This window comes from Notolepis coatsorum (genome assembly GCF_963971535.1).
Source record: "Notolepis coatsorum genome assembly, chromosome: 13".
Classification (NCBI taxonomy): domain Eukaryota; kingdom Metazoa; phylum Chordata; class Actinopteri; order Aulopiformes; family Paralepididae; genus Notolepis; species Notolepis coatsorum.
Genome location: NC_140177.1, coordinates 125712062 through 125734600, shown reverse-complemented (window position 1 = coordinate 125734600; position 22539 = coordinate 125712062). Strand labels below are relative to the sequence as shown.

The window sequence follows — 22539 nt, the reverse complement described above, 5'->3', positions numbered from 1 at the left end:
CCGACTTAATGAGAACCATATAACCTGAGCGCGGTGTGGCTCCGGCCCCTCGCGCGCCGCCGCGGTTCCCAACTCCCCTCTCCCTCACGGGGAGAGGCGGGGGGGATTCGAAGTCTCCCCTCTGGTCGTGCGCCGTTCACTCGGTGTTGCGGGCAGGGGTGGTAGTGCCCGGCGGTTACCCCCCCGGCCCTTTCTTCTTCTTCTTCTTCTTCTTCTTCTTCTTCTTCTTCTTCTTCTTCTTCTTCTTCTTCTTCTTCTTCTTCTTCTTCTTCTTCTTCTTCTTCTTCTTCTTCTTCTTCTTCTTCTTCTTCTTCTTCTTCTTCTTCTTCTTCTTCTTCTTCTTCTTCTTCTTCTTCTTCTTCTTCTTCTTCTTCTTCTTCTTCTTCTTCTTCTTCTTCTTCTTCTTCTTCTTCTTCTTCTTATAAAAAAAACAGCGGTGATGCGGTATTCAGCTTAACTCTGCGGTGGGCGTGATGTAACAGCGATACCGCGGTAATGCGGTAACCGCGGCAGCTCTAGGTAACAACCAGGCTCCTGCTCTTCTGGTGGTAACAGCCAGGCTCCTGCTCTTCTGGTGGGAACAGCCAGGCTCCTGCTCTTCTGGTGGTAACAGCCAGGCTCCTGCACTACTGGTGGTAACAGCCAGGCTCCTGCTCTTCTGGTGGTAACAGCCAGGCTCCTGCTCTTCTGGTGGGAACAGCCAGGCTCCTGCTCTTCTGGTGGGAACAGCCAGGCTCCTGCTCTTCTGGTGGTAACATCCAGGCTCCTGCTCTTCTGGTGGGAACAGCCAGGCTCCTGCTCTTCTGGTGGGAACAGCCAGGCTCCTGCTCTTCTGGTGGTAACAGCCAGGCTCCTGCTCTTCTGGTGGTAACAGCCAGGCTCCTGCTCTTCTGGTGGGAACAGCCAGGCTCCTGCACTACTGGTGGTAACAGCCAGGCTCCTGCTCTTCTGGTGGGAACAGCCAGGCTCCTGCACTACTGGTGGTAACAGCCAGGCCACTGCTCTTCTGGCGTGATGGTGTCCTGTGTGTCCCTCACCTTACATGAAGCGATTATGAATATGACTGCCACTACTTGCGCTGCTAAGTAGAGCTGCCGCGGTATTGATGTTTTCCTTACCGCACAAATTTGCGAAATATTTCCTACTGCCGCGGTTATTACCGCACGCAAAAAAAAATTACAAAAAAAGTTTGAATGCATTTTTTTTTAGTAGTCTACTCTTTATAGCATATAGCCTGCCTCTAGTCTAAATGTCTATCTTTAGAGGATGACTTTGCAGCATGAATATTGTTTGGGATTCGGCAAGCACGCATTTGTTATTGAAAGTGAAACACTGATTCGAAGTTTCCCCTCTGGTCGTGCGCCGTTCACTCTGTGTCGCGGGCAGGGGTGGTTACCCCCCTGACCCTTTCTTATTATTATTATTATAAAGTTACTACTTTATAATAAAGGCATTCGTTTTGTGACATTAACGTTATATAGTTACACGTTCAATAACATCAGCGTATTTACCAGACCATAGCAAGGCAAGCAATAGCCTACTCAATTCATATCTCAGTTCCTTTCTTTGCTCAGAGCGTGCTGAGTTGTCCCATTCTGCGGTCTGTTAATAAAGTTTTCAATCAGACAAGTATAGAACGAAGGGCTTTTATTATAACATTCGTTGCAGACAGTAAAATCATTATGTCTCGTTTAGTACTCCTGAGGAGCGATGGTAGTCCACTCCGGCGGGGAGCTAAAGCTAACGTTATTAGCCGTGTTGTGATGAGCTCTGATCAATTGGTGACATTCAGGACGTAAAAAACTAATACGCGCTTGCCGATTGGTGGTAACACACTGCAGGACGCCCCAACGTGTGACGCGTCTCTCTTCTGACCAATCAGTGGTCTGCAATGTTTCACGTGACTTTTCTGGTACCCAATAGGGTCGCTTGGAACCTCGATAGAGGAGTAGGGCAGGGCTCTACGCTAACCTTTTTCACTAGGGGCACAGGTGCTCCTAAATGAAAAAATTTAGGAGCACACAAAGAAATTTAGGAGCACCCAAAAATATTTAGGAGCACAGTGAAAATATTTCAAGTAACAGAGTTTTTTTTTTTTTCAAAAATAAATGTATTTTGTACTGTGCGTGCATGTGTGTAAATTAGCTCTTGCTACAACCCTGCATGTTTACATTTTGTATTTTGTACTTGATGTTCATTAACATGTGCTGTCCCTATCAAATAAACTATCAAATCAAACTACTGCTACAAAAGGTTCAGTCACTTAACTTTAGCCCCTTTTATGCATACAATGCTTATGTTTTGGCTGTGTTGCTCTTCTAGAAAAATAATCCTTTCAGGGTTGCCTATTGAAATACTGTACACTTTCCTACTGTACACTTTCCTGATTAATTGAAAATGGGGGACCCTGATGTAAACAAGACGAAAGTCTTTCTCTGGTCTGCATCCCCTTAACAATTGTGTGTATTGAGCTGTACTGTATTGTACCCATTCTGCAATCTGTTAATAAAGTTTTCAATCAATCAATCAATCAATCACACCTCCAGTACAGAAACATTGTTTGAGTTTGCGTGTCAGGTAGACCATTGATTGACAGTCGAGTCTGCCAATTACATCACATCGCTTGCACTCCGGCGCTGCAGCTGGACCCATTGCCCACCTCTGCTGTTGATAACGCTAGCCAAGTTATTATACACACAGATACACAGTGGGCCAGTGACTTTGGTGTAGGGGTGTAACAATGCATCGATCCTAAGGGGGAAATTCAACTGCATCGATTTGAAAATGTTAGAATAGATTATCGCAATTTTAATGTGTACACGTTATGTTATTGTCATGTCCGTTACAGCCAACACACCGACATACGCTACTGCATCAACGTTATGATTAACAAAGCAAGGCATTCGTTTTGTTGCATTAACGTTATATTACTATTGCTATCGATAAATCTAGGTGTTCTAAAATCTATTGCTATTGGTAAGAGAGAGACTATAATAAGTTGGTGTCTCGGAAAATGAGAGCCCTGATCGCGGAGTTTCAGGAAGTAAACAAGCTAAATGAGAGCTTCCGATTGGTCATTTGCTTTATTTCCCATGAAACCAGTCACTTCACTCTACTGTGATTGGACCGTTGGCTTGAGTGCAATGTGGGACTTGTAGTTTTTTAACAATCTCGCAGCGGAGGAAAAAAAAGACGAGAGAGGCTATAATCTGTATTCGCACAGCGTGCGCGTAATTGATTTTTACAGTTCGCATACAAATATTTTTAGGGGCATATGCGAGCAATTTGGTCGCACTGTAGAGCCCTGTAGGGTATATCTGCAGAGCCGCAAGCCCAACGAGAGGAGGGTACTTTATTATTATTATAAAAAAACAGCAGTGATGCGGTATTCAGCCTACTCTTGCGGTGGGCGTGATGTAACCGCGGTAATCACGGCAGCTCTACTGCTAAGTGAGTTAGCTTTGAAACACGTTCTAATATTTGACTCATTTTATACATTGAATAAACAAAGTTGAATTTCCTGTTTCAATTCCAGGCTCTTATGCTGGAGAACCTCCAGAGGACCTCCACCCCTCACATTGGTCTGCAGCCCAACTCTCAGGTGAGACTCGCCGAAGCCCTCGTGCAGAATTGCATATTTTAAGACGTCAAGACGGGTACATCCGCCATCACCTGACAATTTCTTTCACGTTTCTTTGCTAGTGGTCTCGGAAAAACGCTTGTGGCCTGTTTTTCCAATAGTCTGTATCTGCGTTTAGATTGGAGAGGAGATGAGCCAGAACAGCTTCATAAAGCAGTATCTGGCCAAGCAGCAGGAGCTCCTGAGGCAGCGCCTGGAGAGGGAGGCTCGGGAGGCACTCGACTCCGACGACGGTAAGATGAATGAATGAATGAGAACTTTATTTAACAGATTGCAGAATGGGTACAATACAGTACGGCTCAATACACACAATTCTTAAGGGGATGCAGACCAGAGAAAGACGTTTGTCTTGTTTACATCAGGGTCCCCCATTTTCAATTCATAGTGACATTTATGACATACACAACATACATGACATAGGGACATACATGACATACAGGTATATAGTACTGTTGGGGGGGTTGGACATTTAAAAAAGGACATTAATCAACATTTCTGTAAATGTGCTGGTTTTAGCAAGCGGTCTAATTCGCAACTGTAGTCCCTTTGGCAAGAAAACGGAAGCATTAAAAGTAAATGCTGATTTAAAAGTGATCACATGTTTGATTTGTTAATAGGCAGGTCTTGAGTTTTTTTTTTGTAAAGGTGTGGTAGGTAGCACAGTATCGTATTTCAGTTGGTAGGATGTTCCAAAACTGAGTGGCTCTGACTACAAAACCTTCTTCCACCGCTCGCACACACGACTCGTGATGTCTTAACCTTCGGGTACAAATCCACTCTCTACCACGAGTTGAGCTGCTAAATGACTAAATCTCTGCTGTCCCCATTCATCCGCAGACCAAGACGACCTCACGGAGGTCAACAACAGCATATCGTGTCCTGCTACAGCACAGGTCAGATGTCTGCTTGCTTCTCTTCTGTAGATCAGTCACATTTTCTAGTCTGCATGCCTGTGAAGATATTGCATGTCTTACAAAAACATTTGGAAGTACTATAGTATGCCCATAGTATAATGTGTGCCGGATCATTTGCATGGAAGACGAGGCATAATTCTGCAACAAACTCCCTTTCCATCCTCATTAGGATGTGTCTCCAGTGTTGGACCAGAACCAGCTGCTGGGTGCCTTTGATGGGGAGGCAGGCCCGGCTTATGAAGGAGAGGGATATAGGGCCCGGGAGGCTAATATGAGTGGCCCGCCCGCCTCATCCATGCCTACCTCTGCTCCTGGCTCCGTCGCCATGCGCGTCGCTGGTGGTGAACACCGACCAGAGAGGGTTCCCTCCTCTAGTCAAGTCCCTGCCGACAGTGACGACGAGGAGAGTGAAGGAGGTGACGAGGACGGGGAGGATGATGACTGGGACAGCGATAGGAGGAGGAGGAGTCTGGGAGAGCCAGCCAGAGGGCCTGTGGCTAGAGAGAGGTCTGGAGCGTCCCACCAACCCCCACAGCACATCCCTCCCCTGTTGTCTCCGCAACTCCGCCAGCCCACCCCTCCTCCTTCGCCTCCGCCAGAATTATCCTTCCCCCTGCCCGACACCCCCAAACAAAGCCCCCCAAGTCCAGATGCACCCCCGGCCAGGCAGCGCACGTCCAGTACCTCCAGCTCCGGCTCCTCCAGCAGCGGCAGTGGCAGCAGCAGCCCGGAGCCTCAGAGAAGCGGCCACACCGAGCGCAAGCCCGGCCCGCTGACCCTGCTGGCCCGCAAGATGGCATCTGAGGGCGCGTTCTCTGGAGCCGAGTGGAGCAGGACGTCGGCAGACGACAAGAGCTCCACGGCGGCCTCGATGTTCCCTAGCAGAGGCCCTCCAGAGAGCATGGTGTCCGCCATCGCACACACGGCCAACAGTGCGGCCAACGTGCCCCTCCCCATGATTCCAGCCACCAACCAGGGTATCGTGGGAGCCCATCTCCCCCACAGCCAAGGACCTGTTAGTGTGCTCAGGGCCACTTCAGCGGAAGATAGGGACAGAGAGAGAGAGCAACAGTTAGAGAGGGAGCAACAGTTAGAGAGGGACAGAGAGAGGGAGCAACAGTTAGAGAGGGAGCAACAGTTAGAGAGGGACAGAGAGAGGGAGCAACAGTTAGAGAGGGACAGAGAGAGGGAGCAACAGTTAGAGAGGGACAGAGAGAGGGAGCAACAGTTAGAGAGGGACAGAGAGAGGGAGAAACAGTTAGAGAGGGAAAAATCCCTGGAGCAAGAGAGACTCAGAGCCCTGGAGCTGGAAAGGCTGGAGAGGCAGAGAATGCTAGAGCAAGAGCGGGCTGTGGCGCTAGAGCGGGAGAGAGCTCTTGCACGGGAACGAGAGGAGAGGGAGAAGGCTTTGGAACAGGAGCGGGTAGAGCGAGAGAAGGCTCTGGAGCGAGAGAGAATAGAAAGAGAGAAGGCACTAGAAAGAGAAGAACATGAGAAAGCCCTGCAGCGAGAGAGGGAACTCGCTCTAGAGAGGGAGAGGGCTTTGGCCAGAGACAAGGAGGAGAGGGAGGAGAGGGCTTTGGCCAAAGAGAGGGAGGAGCGAGAGCAGGCTCTGGCTAGAGAGAGGGCCCTTGAGCTGGAGAGGGTGAAGGAACTGGAAAGACAGAGAGTCCTGGAGCTCGAAAGACGGAGAGCCCTTGAGCAAGAGCAAGCTCTGCAACGGGAAAGGGAAGAGAAGGAGAGGGCTCTTCAGCTGGAAAGGGCCATGGCTTTGGAGCGTGAGGAGAGGGTGAGGATAGAGAGAGAAAATGTCTTGGAACAAGAGAGGCTGCAAAGGGAAAAGGCTTTGGAGCGTGAGAGGGAGGAGAAAGAGAGGATGGAGAGGGAAGCCTTAGAACGAGAGAGAATTGATAAGGAGAAAGCCTTGGAACAAGAGAGAATTGAGAAGGAGAAAGCCTTGGAACAAGAGAGAATTGAGAAGGAGAAAGCCGTAGAACAAGAGAGAATTGAGAAGGAGAACGCCTTAGAACGAGAGAGAATTGAGAAGGAGAAAACCTTAGAACGAGAGAAAATGGAGAGGGAGAGGTTGGACAGGGAGAAAGCCTTAGAACAGCAGAGAATTGAGAGAGAGAAGGCCTTTGAACAAGAGAGGATTGAGAGGGAGAAAGCCTTAGAACATGAGAAGAGGGAGAGGTTGGACAGGGAGAAAGCCTTAGAACAGCAGAGAATTGAGAGAGAGAAGGCCTTTGAACAAGAGCGGATTGAGAGGGAGAAAGCCTTAGAACGAGAGAAGGTGGAGAGGTTGGACAGGGAGAACGCCTTAGAACAGCAGAGAATTGAGAGGGAGAAGACCTTTGAACAAGAGAGGATTGAGAGGGAGAAAGCCTTAGAACGAGAGAAGATGGAGAGGTTGGACAGGGAGAAAGCCTTAGAACAGCAGAGAATTGATAGGGAGAAGGCCTTTGAACAAGAGAGGATTGAGAGGGAGAAAGCCTTAGAACGAGAGAAGATGGAGAGGTTGGACAGGGAGAAAGCCTTAGAACAGCAGAGAATTGATAGGGAGAAGGCCTTTGAACAAGAGAGGATTGAGAGGGAGAAAGCCTTAGAACGAGAGAAGATGGAGAGGTTGGACAGGGAGAAAGCCTTAGAACAGCAGAGAATTGAGAGAGAGAAGGCTTTGGCGCGGGAGAGGGAGGTGAGGGAGAAAGCAGAGAGAGAGAAGGCCTTGGAACTGGAGCGTCGGGAGAGGGAGAGGAAAGAAAAGGCTTTAGAGCAAGAGAGGCTGGAGAGGGAGCAAGCTCGGGAGCAAGAGAGACTCAAGAGGGAGCGAGCTCGAGAGCAAGAGAGACTCGAGAGGGAGCGAGCCTTGGAGAAAGAGAGGGAGAAAGCTCTCGAACGCCAACGGCTGGAAAAGGAGAAGGCTTTAGAGCAGGAGAGGGTCGTGCAGAAAGAGAAAGAGAGAAAAGAGCATGAGAGCGCCTTGGAGCAGGAGAAGGAGAGGGCCAAGGCGGCTGAGAAAGAGAGGGAGAGTCGCCTCCCTCCATGGAAGCGTAGCCGTGAGATCGGCCTCGTCGCTCTGCCCACCCCTCCCCCCACCATCTCCACGGGAGCGGGTAGAGCGACGGAGGCCGGCGAACAGGAGGCCGGGGAGGCCCACATCCAAACTGCACAGAGGGAGAACCAACCGGCAGAGTCCGGTACGCCCATGTCACCGACGCCTCTGTCGCCTCAGTCTTCGTTTAGGAAGTTCCGGTTCCTGAGGGACCCCCCTGCCCAGTTCCCGTCCTCCACCTCGATGGTCATCAAGCGGCCCCGTACTTTCACCGACAGCCCTCAGCCACAGGCCTCGCCCCTCACTTCTCCCGCAAAAGCCGGGCCGCAAGAGAAGGACGGAGCCCACCCCTCTGCTCAACGGGAGGCGCCGCAGGTGCATTTCAGACGGGGACTTCCTGTGTCTTGGCCACATGGTTCTGAGGCCATCGCAGCAGCCAATAGGGAGGCGCCTGTTCTCACCACACCGGTCCAGAGTCCCTGTGAGGAAAAATCCAGAAGCCTGGCATCGGAGGTGAAGACCCCAGTAGATATGAAGAGGGCAGAGGGTAAGACCCCAGCAGATATGAAGAGGGCAGAGGAGAAGACCCCAGCAGATATGAAGAGGGCAGAGGACAATACCTCAGCAGATATGAAGAGGGCAGAGGAGAAGACCCCAGCAGATATGAAGAGGGCAGAGGACAAGACCTCAGCAGGCATGAAGAGGGCAGAGGAGAAGACTCCAGCAGATATGAAGAGGGCAGAGGAGAAGACCCCAGCAGATATGAAGAGGGCAGAGGAGAAGACCCCAGCAGATATGAAGAGGGTAGAGGACAAGACCTCAGCAGGCATGAAGAGGGCAGAGGACAATACCTCAGCAGGCATGAAGAGGGCAGAGGACAATACCTCAGCAGACATGAAGAGGGCAGAGGACAAGACCCCAGCAGATATGAAGAGGGCAGAGGACAAGACCTCAGCAGGCATGAAGAGGGCAGAGGACAATACCTCAGCAGACATGAAGAGGGCAGAGGACAAGACCCCAGCAGACATGAAGAGGGCAGAGGACAAGACCCCAGCAGATATGAAGAGGGCAGAGGACAAGACCCCAGCAGATATGAAGAGGGCAGAGGACAAGACCCCAGCAGATATGAAGAGGGCAGAGGACAAGACCCCAGCAGACATGAAGAGGGCAAAGGACAAGACCCCAGCAGACATGAAGAGGGCAGAGGAGATGACCAAAAAAGCTCAAGATGTGGATGAAGGAAAGGCCCCCTCAAGCCTGCAGGGGGGAAGAGACAAGAAGACGGAAGAGAAGCGAGGGAGGGGCAGGTCTTCTTCCAGCGACTCCTCTTCATCAGGCTCGGACTCCGGGTCCTCGTCCTCTCGCTCCTCCAGCTCGTCGTCGTCATCGCCGGACAAAACCCGCTCCACCTCCAGTGGTAGAAGGGTGAGTGGTCTCCAGGTCACGTTTCTTTGTCTGTCTTTCTCTTTCTCTTGACCATGGCAACAATGTCCTTAACCCTTTCACTGCTTCACTACCAAACGGTTAACCCTTTCACTGTGACAATACATAACGACAGCAGGTTAACCCTTTACTATTAAAGGGTTAACCTTCTTTTGTGTGGCAGTGAAAGGGTTAATACCAGTGGACGATTTTTGAATAGGCTTTTAAGGTTCTTTGTCCTTTTTCTTAACCGTTCTGTCTGGCAAGGCCCAGAACACAGGTGACGGGCAGTTGTAGTGGAGGATAACTGGTCCAGAGTCAGACAAGAAGCACATTTCCCATAATGTTGGCATGTTCCTTTTTACGTTTTAAGCCTGTTGCCTGTAACCATCAAGGTATTTTTCGGGATATCTGGGCTTTTTTTAAGGCGGCTCATTAATAATTTGTTTTATTCGTTTCACTTCCACAATAGAGGCCTCACATGGAATATTTAGTTCTCTGAATATTAATACTAATATGTAGTTCTCTTTCCTCCAACATGGCTGCCTGTAACCATTGGTAACCTAATTTCTGTTCAGCGGTAGAGTAGGTAAAAAACTGGATGTTATGACTGTTCCACTGTGACTGTCCAGCTATAAGACGCCAAATTACAAATCTTTTGTTAATATATTTCTCATAATTAACACAACCATTGCTTTGCACATAGCAACCATGGTTTCTTCCAACATGGAAGACAAACAAACGGGCATTCTCAACATTCCGTACAATGCTAATCCAAAGCACTAGAGCAGACTTCTGCTGCACTAAAGGTTGGGTAATAGAAATGGGATGAATTTATAAATGCTTTTATTTTCCATTCCTTGTGAATAGGCCTGCCGCGATAAGCAATAAATCGATTAATTGCCGCGATAATTAAAATGAATGCAATGATTTTGACGGGCGCGATTAATTGCTATTTGCGCGTTTGTTTTAATGAGGCGGAACCAGTGGCCCTTGCAGTCTCTCTCCGTGTGGGTTGGCCGCTGGCGTTACTACAGAGCACAGCACGGGAGCTCCGTGGGGCAGTAGCAACGCCACATATAGCTTAACTACATTTCTCAATAGTGTTGCTCCTTTTAACCAAGTAGCGTTATTTGTAGTGTAACGTTAGAATAACACAGAATAACGTTAATACAATTACATGCATCATTGTTTACAATGAACGGGTGGGGCTAGTCAAAGGACTGGAGACGGGGACAAGTTAAACATGAATTCATTTATTATAACGGGTCGTTTTCGAGTCGTGCTGCAGTGCCTACGCACCACAGCTATTCTATTATATACTGCTTTGACGCTTCCTCCTCATCGTTGATTGCCTGTAGTAGCTGCATCTAACGTTAGTAGCTAACGTTAAAACAAAAAAACACAACCGGACGAGACAAGTTGTCGGCTAGGATAATCACAACAATACTTCCGGTCCGGTCGGTGGGCTTCAAAATAAAAGTCTTAAACACCGGAAAAGACGGAGCGGTGGGCTTCAAAATAAAAGTTTTGGGAAATAAATGTCTAAAAAAAATTCTCTAACCGGTCGCAATAATATCGCTTATCGCGATATTTTCGGGGGCAATTAATCGCCCAGCAAAATGTGTTATCGTGGCAGGCCTACTTGTGAAACTGTTTCATATTGTGACACATTTTGTCCAACGCACACTCTCTAAAGTCTATTTCTTCCCCTCTCTCTCTCCCTCTCTATATATATCCCTTTCCCTCTCTCCCCCCCTCGCTCTATCTCCCCCTCTCTCTATCTCTTACCCCCCTCTCTACCCCCCATCTCTCTCTATCTCCCCCTCTATCTCTCCCCCCCTCTCTCTCTACCCCCCATCTCTCTCTATCCCCCCCTCTCTATCTCCCCCCATCTCTCTACCCCCCCCCCTCTCTATCTATCCCCCCTCTCTCTCTCTCAGGCTGAGAAAGTTAAGGGTGCCCATGCTCCTGAGGACTTTGTGATTAAGGTTAAAGGTCCAGCAGAGCTCCCACGAGTCTCCGTGAGCAACAGGGGCTCGTCGGTGGAGGAGAAGGAAGGGACTGTTGATGGAGCTACTCACCACAACAAGGTCAGCACCACACACGCATGCCATTACATCTTTCAGATCAGCACCACACACGCATGCCATTACATCTTTCAGATCAGCACCACACACGCATGCATTACATCTTTCAGATCAGCACCACACACATGCCATTACATCTTTCAGATCAGCACCACACACCCATGCCATTACATCTTTCAGATCAGCACCACACACATGCTGCATGCCATTACATCTTTCAGATCAGCACCACACACGCATGCCATTACATCTTTCAGATCAGCACCACACACGCATGCATTACATCTTTCAGATCAGCACCACACACATGCCATTACATCTTTCAGATCAGCACCACACACGCATGCCATTACATCTTTCAGATCAGCACCACACACATGCCATTACATCTTTCAGATCAGCACCACACACGCATGCCATTACATCTTTCAGATCAGCACCACACACGCATGCCATTACATCTTTCAGATCAGCACCACACACGCATGTTATTACATCTTTCAGATCAGCACCACACACACACACGCATGCCATTACATCTTTAAGATCAGCACCACACGCATGCTGCATGCCATTATATCTTTCAGATCAGCACCACACACATGCCATTACATCTTTCAGATCAGCACCACACACGCATGCCATTACATCTTTCAGATCAGCACCACACACACACACGCATGCCATTACATCTTTCAGATCAGCACCACACACATGCTGCATGCCATTATATCTTTCAGATCAGCACCACACACACACTGCATGCCATTACATCTTTCAGATCAGCACCACACACATGCTGCATGCCATTATATCTTTCAGATCAGCACCACACACATGCTGCATGTCATTACATCTTTCAGATCAGCACCACACACACATGCTGCATGCCATTATATCTTTCAGATCAGCACCACACACACGCTGCAGCCCATTATATCTTTCAGATCAGCATAGGGCTGGGCGATATGGCAAAATCATATCGCGATAACGATATGATAATGTTATATCACTAGATATCGTAGTATAAACAAATTTTTTTTTGCAGCAATTCTTTGTCATTGCCGCCATCTTTAGTGTTACATCCCCTCACACTCCAGTTCTCAGGCTGCAGCTCGTTTAAAAGCAGACCTGGAGATAGACTTTGACTGGCAAGAAGCCTGGGCAAATGTACGCCTTGCATCAAGGAACCCGGACCATCAACAAATCAATCTTAACTATATTCACAGGACATACTTAACTCCTATAAGACTGAACAAAATGGGTCTTAAACAAGACTCCAAATGCTCCTTATGTACAAATGGGGACGAAGGGACATTTATGCACATGTACTGGGACTGCCCACCAGTTAAGATATTTTGGAAAGAAGTGACCCAGCAATTGTCAAATCTCTTAACTCTGGATATACCTGTACACCCCTCTGTATTACTGCTGAATGATGTCTTTGAGCATGCAGTACCTCCACAGCTAAAGAGATTGGTTTTATCCGGTATCACAGTGGCTAAAAAGCTGATAGCATCACAATGGTTTCAACCGGAAAAAATTTGCCGTAAGGTCTGGATTCTTACATATCTCGATGTGATTTATCAAGAAATATCAACAGCTAGAATTTTGGGTCTCAATGAATCCAAAATGGCAATGTGGTTAGAAGTGGTGGAGAGAATAAAAGCCAGCATATAATGGTAGTGTCTGGTTAGGAACAAATTATAATGGTTGGATTATCCAATGGGGGGTCCGGGAGAGGGGGGTACGAGCTGGAGCATATGTGTATTTGTATATCCTATTGTGTGTTGTCATGTTTGTTTATGTGTTTGTTTAAAAAATAATAAAAAAAAAAAAATACAAAAAAAAAAAAGTAAACCGGCTTCTCTGCTAGCTGTGGCTCCAGGGGAGTTGAACAGTTCTGGCTCTGCCAGTTTCTTTTCTATCTTTTGGTGCTTTTTTGGTGGACAAACCACCACACATGTGCACCGTGACTCGTGACTGGAGTCTAGCTCTGCTAGCACACATAGCCTACTGTGTACAGTAGGGCTGCAACGATTAGTCGACATAATCGACGATGTCGATTATAAAAAATCGTCAACGAGGAATTGTTGCGTCGATTAGTCGTTTAAATTTTTTTTTTTTTTTTTTTATTTTTTTTTTTGCACTACCTATCTTTGTGAAAGTGGCTTCTCAGCTCTGGTCCAGCTGAAGACTTCTTAGCTTAACATAACAGACCGACAGTAAGTTTGGGGGAACTAATGGGATAACTGGGGATGTTGTTTGGTCCTGACAAGAGTCTCAAAGTCTGGGGTGATGGTAGACAAAGCAACTCTGAGGTCATGCTCAATGTCCAATCTGTTCCTCTGCTCTGTCTTCAGCTGGACCAGAGCTGAGAAGATAGGTAGTGCAAAAAAAAATATATATAAAAAAATATATATAATTTTTTTTTCTCGATTAGTCGACTAATCGAAAAAATAATCGACAGATTAGTCGACTACCAAAATAGTCATTAGTTGCAGCCCTAGTGTACAGACGGTTTCAAATCGTTATCGTTATATCGCCCATCCCTAGATCAGCACCACACACACGCTGCATGCCATTACATCTTTAAAATCAGCACACCACCACACACACACGCGCTGCATGCCATTTAGGGCTGACCTTCGAAGCTTTTTTTGGCAATCGAAGCTTCGGGGCCGAGCTTCGATTTTAATTCGAAGCTTCGGACTTGTACAGCAAACTTTGTTGTTTTTAAATGTGCTCTATAAATAAAGTGGATTGGATTAATTAATTAAGTAGCCCCTTTCGTGACTGTGACGCAGCCAACAAGGTTTCACTCAGCTGCGCTGCCTGGGTGCAGTGGGGCTGCTCTCACAGCCAACGACATGACATTACATAATTATGTTGCAACCTTCGTCTATCAAGCAAACAATTATATTATATTTTATTTATAATTTATAATCAGGGGAGGAAACTAACTTTTTGGCTTACCAACCAACTGGCGAGTATCTGATTTTTTTTATCAGCCAAAAAAAATCGCTAATTGTGATAATTACTTCTTTGTATGTCTTCGTCTAAATTGATTTTCAATCATAGTAATAATAACAGTGTCTCTACTCTTCACAATATTAGCATAAAACATATTAACATGAAAGAGGGATTATTCTGAACTGGGCAGTGAAAGATGCTGGGTTGGACTGGGTTGGGCAGTGAAAGAAAAAAACCGAAGTATGTTGTGAAGTGTATAGATGGATGTGAAATGTATAGATGTAGCAGTACTGTCTATCTGTATGTCGTGTATGTCATGTTATGATGAATTGAAAATGGGGGACCCTGATGTAAACAAGACTAAAGTCTTTCTCTGGTCTGCATCCCCTTAACAATTGTGTGTATTGAGCCGTACTGTATTGTACCCATTCTGCAATCTGTTAATAAAGTTTTCAATCAATTAAGTTAACTTTGAACCTCGGTTGTCAAGCCGTGTCAATGTTGTGTATGCATCTGAGTGGCATCATAACGGTGTTCACTGTGCCTTTTAAGACGGCACGGTGGCCTTACGACAGTGCTGTGAAGTACCGTCAAGTGTTGTGGTAACGTCAGTTGGGTTGGTGTGCTGTTGTGCACAGCTAGCCCCTTTCGTGACTGCGATGTGCAAGCCAGGGGCTTTTGAGCATGAAATAAAATGTCTAACCTTACGTCGTAGTCCGGTGCGTTTTTGGAAACAACAGATACACCTAGCTAACATGGGGCTGGCTGCTTTGAGCACACGCGCACACGGGGCTAACGTTAGCTAGCAAGCAGCTCTATAGCTAAAACGCTAACTAGAAGTTAACCACTGTATACAGTTCCAATAGACTAACATACACCTCTGTGATTTAAATGTGTCCTTGCCTTAGACTCGAGGGTTGGATGCCGTTCCCCGTTGGTCAGTCTGTCTGTTTTCCATCTTCTGCTGTGTTTAACGTTATCTGTTTGCGAGTGCTTCCTTGACTGATGGCTAGTACCGCAGGACTTTTATTCAACATTCTATATTTCCGCGGGTTGGCCAGTACTGCGGGAACCTTTATTAAACATTATATGTCCGCGGGTCTTGTGCAGTGCTCTTGTGGCACTGTCAACTCGCCAGACTGGCGAGTGGTCTTCATGAATCACTCGCCAAACGTAAAAAATACTAATTTGGCGAGTAATGTGGCCTAATTTCCTCCCCCGTTTATAATTATATCAGACAATGCACCTACAAAAGCAGATGATTACAATTAAATTAGCCAACTTGGTAACACATTAGTCATAGCAGCATAGGCATAGCCTTATTAATGTTTTGTGTGGCGTTGCCGTTGTGTACAACGATACTTACGTTTTTTAGGTGATTTGACAGTTGTTGTAGAGTTGTGATATGCCATTTTCTTCGGGCATATCTGGCACTCGGCTTTTTGGGCATTGTCTTTGCATATTTTAAAGTGTAACCACATGTCGACTTCTTCGTCGACATGTCTGCTGCACATGTCCTTGTTGTTTTCAACACAGATAATCTCCACGTGCTTGTTGTAGAGAGGTGGAGTTGAGGCGCCGCTTACTTTCGTTTCATTGGAATGGAGGCGCAAGATTTTGTTCGAAGCTTGTGCCATCGAACGAAGCTTCGAAGTATTTAAGACAGCCCTAATGCCATTACATCTTTAAAATCAGCACACCACCACACACACATCCTGGGCAGCACAGTGGTTTGATCTGCATTGTCAGTTTCGGCATGCATTCTTTCCCAACTCATTACCACGCCTGCCATTTTCAAACCACCAGAAACCATTCCTGGGAGCGCCTGTCGGTGACGAGAAGACGTTAAAGAGGAAGGACGGCGAAGGAGACGAGGAAAAGAAAGACAAACAAAGGTCTGGTGTTCATTATTATTGTTGTTGTAAAATGCGATGTCTGGTAGAGCTGCCGCGGTATTGATGTTTTCCTTACCGCACACATTTGCAAAATATTTCCTACCGCCGCGGTATTACCGCACACACACACACACAAAAAAAAAGTTTGAATGCATTTTTTTTGTAGTCTACTCTTTATATAGCATATAGCCTGCCTCTAGTCTAAATGTCTATCTTTAGAGGATGACTTTGCAGCATGAATATTGTTTGGGATTCGGCATGCACGCATTCGTTATTAAAAGTGAAACACGGATTCGAAGTCTCCCCTCGGTGTCGCGCCCGCCGGTTACCCCCCCGACCCTTTCTTCTTATTATTATTATAACGTTACTACTTATGATTACAAAGGCATTCGATTTGTGGCATTAACGTTAGTATAGTTACACGTTCGTATTTACCGGACCACATAGCAAGGCAAGCGTTACTCAATTAATATCTAAGTTCCTTTCTTTGCTCAGAGCGTGCCGAGTTGTACCCATTCTGCGGTCTGTTAATAAAGTTTTCAATCAGACAAGTGTATAGAACGAAGGGCTTTTATTATAACATTTCGTTGCAGTAAAATCATTATGCCTCGTTCCCTGAGGAGCGACGGCGTCGGTAATCCACTCCGGTCTCCGGTGGGAGCTAACGTACTATTAGCCGTGTTGTGGTGGCTGAGATTCAGGAAGTAAACGCACTGCAAGATGCTCCAAGCATGTGACGCGTATCTCTTCTGACCAATCAGTGGTCTGCAGTGTTTCATGTGACTTTTCTGGTACCCAATAGGGTCGCTTGGAATCTCGACAGAGAAGTAGGGTATATCTGCAGAGCCGCAAGCCCAACGAGAGCGTAATAATAATAATAATATAATAAAAAAACAGCGGTGATGCCGGTATTCAGCCCAACGCTGCGGTGGGCATGATGTAACAGCGATACCGCGGTAATACCGATACCGCGGCAGCTCTAATGTCTGGTCAGTGTTTCCCCTGAAAAAAAATTCAACAGCTGTGCTGCGCGCACGCTGCCGGAATCCATATTTGTGCGTGTGCACGTGCCGCCGGAATCCATATTAGCGCACACTGCCAGAGAAATAACTTAAAACTACCTTAGAATTGTTCGAGATTATTCATGTTCATGTTCATGGAGTCATGTGAATTTGCTAGGATGTGTTTGGTGTGTCCGCTGACACTAGAAGTGCTCTGGAGGCCCAGTGTGTCCGCTGACACTAGAAGTGCTCTGGAGGCCCAGGTAGCTGCATATTTGTACACTGCAAAAAAATAAATCTTATCAAGTGAAAATATCTTGTATTTGGTACAATAAGTCCAATATTGAATAACTTATTCCACAGATAATTTTGCTTATTTTTCTTCTTGATTTTGGTCAATTTAATCTTGTTTTCTTAAAACAAGATTAAATTGACAAATCAGGGAAAAAAAGCTAAATGATCTGCCAGTGGGATAATTCTACTCAATATAGACTTATTGTACCAAATACAAGATATGTTCACTTGATAAGATTTTTTTTTGCAGTGTAGTTGTAATCAAAGTAAATGTCAAGATTAATGACATGCCTCAACACTTGTACACTAGACACTTGTACACACGCTGTATGTTGGCTGGAAAAGGCATATCTGGACTCCGAAAGTGCAGTACCGGCCAGATCCTGGTATTTTTCACTGTCTCGATAATGCCGTTTCCCCTGTTGCAGACCGGGTGTCACTTTTTTTCCACTCTGGGTTAGCTATTCTGTTAGCCTGAAGCGATCGCCTGAAATACTTTTTGCGACGCCGAATTCAGTATGCAGTAAAGGAATATAGCATCAGCCAATGGACATATCGATCTACCAGATGGCGATCAATAACTGGGAAATTCTTTTTGGAATCCAACCGGCCACAGGTAAGAGCGATTTGACGTCAATTTCAATCTGATCGGGCCTTGTTCTCATAGCCATCCACCCGGTCAGTGTATGATGTTGCAATAACGAATGCCGTTATTGGTAATCGATGATCAGAAACGACTCCCCCCCCCCCCCCCCCCCCCTTCATGCATTCATGGTGGATCATGATACCGATCATATGCATTTTGATTTTTAACTCTAGCTCGTGTAGGGCCGAGACATCGATTTAACTAGTGATGCACGATCTATCGGCCACCGATATAATGTTATAGGGAGGTGTAGTCTGACGTCACTGGTTGTTCCACCCGTATAGGGATTCATCATTGGGAAAATGGATTATCGGCTATTGTAACAATACTGCCGCATAAACATTGGCAAGCTTTCCATTTTTGCACAAACACCACACCACTAACATTATTGTTTAAGCATTTTTGGTTGAAATAAAGGTAGGTATAAGGTTTTTAATTTGTCGTAAAAAAAGAATCGATACGTAGCGATACTGGCGATACGTGGCGATACTGTGTCGATACTAGGGGTGGGAATCACCAGTTTCATCACGATACGATATCGATTCTTTGGACAACGATACGATATTATCCGATATCACACAGTCTGCCACGATACGATTAGATTCAGGTGCCTGCGATCGATATGAGACGATATTATATGCCCATTTAACACTATCGGTAACATTTAAATCAACAAAAAAAAGGCAATGGAAATATCATTTGACATTTTTATTTTTGAGCTCTTTCAGACATTTAAATGAAAAACAATCTATTGTTTTTAATACAAATAGACCTCCTGTTCACAGTTTTTGGTTCGTTTTTTTTTTTTTTATATATTAATATCCTATTCACTGTCACAGAGCTGTATTTTGGCTGGAAAAGGCATATTGGGAGTCCGAAGGTGCAGTACCGGCCAGATCCTGTTAGTGGGGCTATCCTGAGAATGCACCCTCTTTCCCAGTCCCCACTTCTCTCTGCCTATGGCTCTGGGTTAGCTTGTTAGCTTACACTAACGTAACGTTATCTTTGATCTTTAACGCAACGTGGGCATAATGGAGTGGCGAGGATTGCAAAGCAGGTTAGATGCATTGGACCCGTTGTGGAATAAAACAGCAGGGACATGTTTTGGGTCACAGAATAGGCACACTAGTCTTGCTCTAGTGACGCTCTAGACGCTACTGCTGTGTGCTGTTGATCCGAGCCGAGCGGATACGACACATGGGATTTTCAAAATAAGAGTATCGCAATATGAATCGATCTTTTTACGTTGCATCCATCCTATTTGATTATTGATAATGGATCGATATATTGATCTGGATCGATGTATCGTCCCACCCCTAATCGATACAGGGACGCCAAGTATCGATATTTAATTATTCATAACAAATAAAAAGAAAAATGTATAAGGAAGTTGCATTGTTCATTTCAATACCTGTAATAGTACAGTAGTCCACACACACATGGAATATGAGTGACTAATACAAACAGTTCAGTTTGTCAGGTACATGCAACACAGATTACAGTGTTTACATCGGTCTGCTTGAGAAAATACCATGTTCTGCAATAAAAATTATTGAAGTGAGATGAACAGACTGAACTTTATTTTATTAGATAAAACATGTTGACAAAGTTTTACTTCGCAGTTGAAAAAAGGTAATAAATAAAATCTGAGCAAAAAAAATATCGCAATATTTTCAGCGTATCGCGATACTATCGTATCGTGACGCAAGTATCGCGATAGTATCGTATTGTGAGGTCTCTCGCCATTCCCACCCCTAATGACTACTACTGTCGTGTCCATAAGTTCCCTGGCGGAATACTTTGTCTGTGAGGACAAAAGTAAATAAGAACGATATATATAACGCTGTATAGCATATTCTCTAAAAAGTATACAAAGAGGAGATAACCATTTTAAATCGGGGCATGTAGAGCCTGCCGTAAAAACAATAACGTTATAAACTATACACAATATGTACAAGGAAACAATGATTTACATTAGTATTTACAGTGATTTAATATGCAGTGAATACAAATTATAACGTGGTTGTTGCTTTTAGAAATGGTGTTTGGCTTCATCTGATAAATGGACATGATCACCAGAGAGATACTAGCCATAGATTCAGGGTCAGTTATTTTCCCATTGTACGAATTGTTAACACAGCTTATCGAATGTAAGGGAAATCTGATCCTAGGTCTGCGACTAAAGCCCAGGCGTCTACGCTGTGGTGACGTCAGTCAGCAGCGCCAAATAGCAGTGTAGTTTCCCAGCGAACGAAAACATAAACGTTGTTATTTTGCTACCTTTACGATTAATTGTGAATATTTTCATGTTGAGCTATAGATTGTGGATGAATAAGCAGAAAGGTACACCATGCCAACCTTAATGCTTTATTTATCTACTACAAGCCGATTTAGAAATAGTCAATGGGGAAATACATTAAGTGGAACAGAGGGTGGAACGGGAAAAAACCAAAATTACGTAACCACTACACCTCCCTATTAGCTTAGTGCCCTATAACTAGCTTTGCAGGAATTACCCCAGAACATTGCGGTATATAGTTCATATTCACAACGCTATAAATTGGGAACGTATTGATGAAAATATTATTTCTTTATGTTCATATTGAAGGGAAGGTTTATACTGTCAATTGAATGTCAAGTTAGACCGCGCTCTCAAAATCCGACACTGGAGCAGGGAAGCTGGACCAGCACTCTCAGGTTCAAGTATTTAATAGCAGCCTGAAGTGGAAACAAACATGTTTCGGAATTCTTATTCCTTCGTCAGTGTTATGGCTAGCAATAAAATTACAGTCAAGATGGTGGTTATATACACCTGGTGGTTAATGACTTGGCAGGAAATGGCATCACTGCGCAGGTGTGCCTGAGTCTATTGGTCCTCAATGACCAAAGGAAAGACCTATCAAAATAGAGTCCATTCGTAAATACAGATTATACATATATAAAACAAAAATACATTACATTACCAGAAACTTGATATGTAACATGCCCGTAGTTTCTAGGGCTAATTGAGCCCCTTTACTTATTTAAATATTCTCTATTGAGAATCATAGGAAAAACATACCTCATGCTTGAAAACAACCACATGAATTAAACCAAAATAATAATATTATAGGTAAAAGGTACTTAAAGGAAACGGGTTAAAACGTTCTCTTCATTCATTCCTCTAGGTTCTATGCAATTAAACGGGTGGATATAATAACATTCCCGTTGTAATAGTAACTTGTGTCTGTCTCGCGGGCCTGTGGACTAACTCAAGTCCCATGTATCTGAGGTCGTTAACGGTATGTTTACACCTGGAAAAATTTCTAGCTACTGACTACTTGATATCTGAATTTCTCACAGAACACTTGTGTTCACTGATTCTTGTTTTAAAGGCTCTGGTTGTTTTCCCCACATAAGAAAAATTACACAGACATTTTAGCAGATACACCAGATTTGATTAATTACACGTGATACGCCCTTTAACGGGTATTGTAACTGAGGGGTACAATTCCCTGACTGTATTGTTAGATATGATACTTACTACCACTACCTCTTGTACTTTAGACTCTGGCCACCCAGTACTAGGTATAAATAATTATGATAAACACTCCCACCTGATGAAACGGATCCAACACAAATGTACCAAGTCGAAAGTCTGCGTTTAATAATAATACATAGCAAAAGGTATGTACAACGATCACTTAATTACATTTATGATTTGAAATAGTATGCACTTTTATGGCAAATGAGTATTCGTAGGTAGATCAATATCGAATGTCCAATCTCTGATTGCGCAGGAAGCAAATATACAACCTGGAATATTTAGGGAACAATAGCAATGATACTTGAATGATTATATAGCTGGATACACTAGGGGAAGGTTCCGACTGCTTGTAGGACAGCTGGAGGGGGGGGGGTAGAGTCTGGCTGTATCCCGTCTGGCCGAGGGTATCCTGGGAGAGCCCACAGTCGTGCGACCCGGTGCCCAGCGATCCTCGATCCACAGATGAAAGCAGTTGGACTCTCTGTGGCCGGCGTCCTCCGGTCCACGATGGAGAGACGTGAGGCGACCTCGTCGTGTAGAGCGTCTTCTCACCTGTCGTCCTCTCCGGGGGGGGTATTTCCAACACACCGCAGTGTTGGCCTTTATCCATAGAATAATCAAAGTACTCAAAGCATAATCCAAGCCGGGGAAGGCTAGCCGTCGTCGGTAGAATAATCCAATATACAGGTCCACTCGCTCTTTGGCCTGGAGCTCCTCGGGTGCAGCTTCACGTGGGGTCAACCACCCTGGATAAGCGTCCAGCTGATGCCCGAAACGATGGGGGTGCTGATTACTATAGAACTCTTACCGCACGAGGCACTACATATGAATAGACTATTATTAGCTTAATAGAATACGTCCAACTCGACGATATAGTGCCAAATATGACTATTCAAATATTAATATACACGATGTCTCAATGCCGATACTGGGCCGAATTGGCCTTACTGCCCACACGTGGTTCGCGGGGAGGCTTTTGCGTCTGTCACTCTGTTGGAGGGTAAGGAACTGGACTAAAAGAAAGCTCTACTTTAATAGCGCAGTATATATACGCACTATGAACAAATAGTACCATTAGTGGTGCGG

The 22539-nt window shown here is 45.4% G+C and overlaps 1 protein-coding gene across 1 annotated transcript in view; it reads left to right on the top strand.

Annotated features, from left to right (window-relative positions):
* Nucleotides 1-22539, top strand: part of acin1a (apoptotic chromatin condensation inducer 1a) — a gene marked incomplete at both ends in the record, with an annotated part of 83839 nt that overhangs the window by 3672 nt on the left and 57628 nt on the right. The window contains 6 exons of the mRNA XM_084327797.1: nucleotides 3536-3601; nucleotides 3759-3873; nucleotides 4478-4533; nucleotides 4724-9031; nucleotides 10972-11121; nucleotides 15898-15986. Of these exons, the coding sequence (XP_084183923.1) occupies nucleotides 3536-3601; nucleotides 3759-3873; nucleotides 4478-4533; nucleotides 4724-9031; nucleotides 10972-11121; nucleotides 15898-15986 (4784 nt within the window). The remainder of the gene's footprint in view (nucleotides 1-3535; nucleotides 3602-3758; nucleotides 3874-4477; nucleotides 4534-4723; nucleotides 9032-10971; nucleotides 11122-15897; nucleotides 15987-22539) is intronic.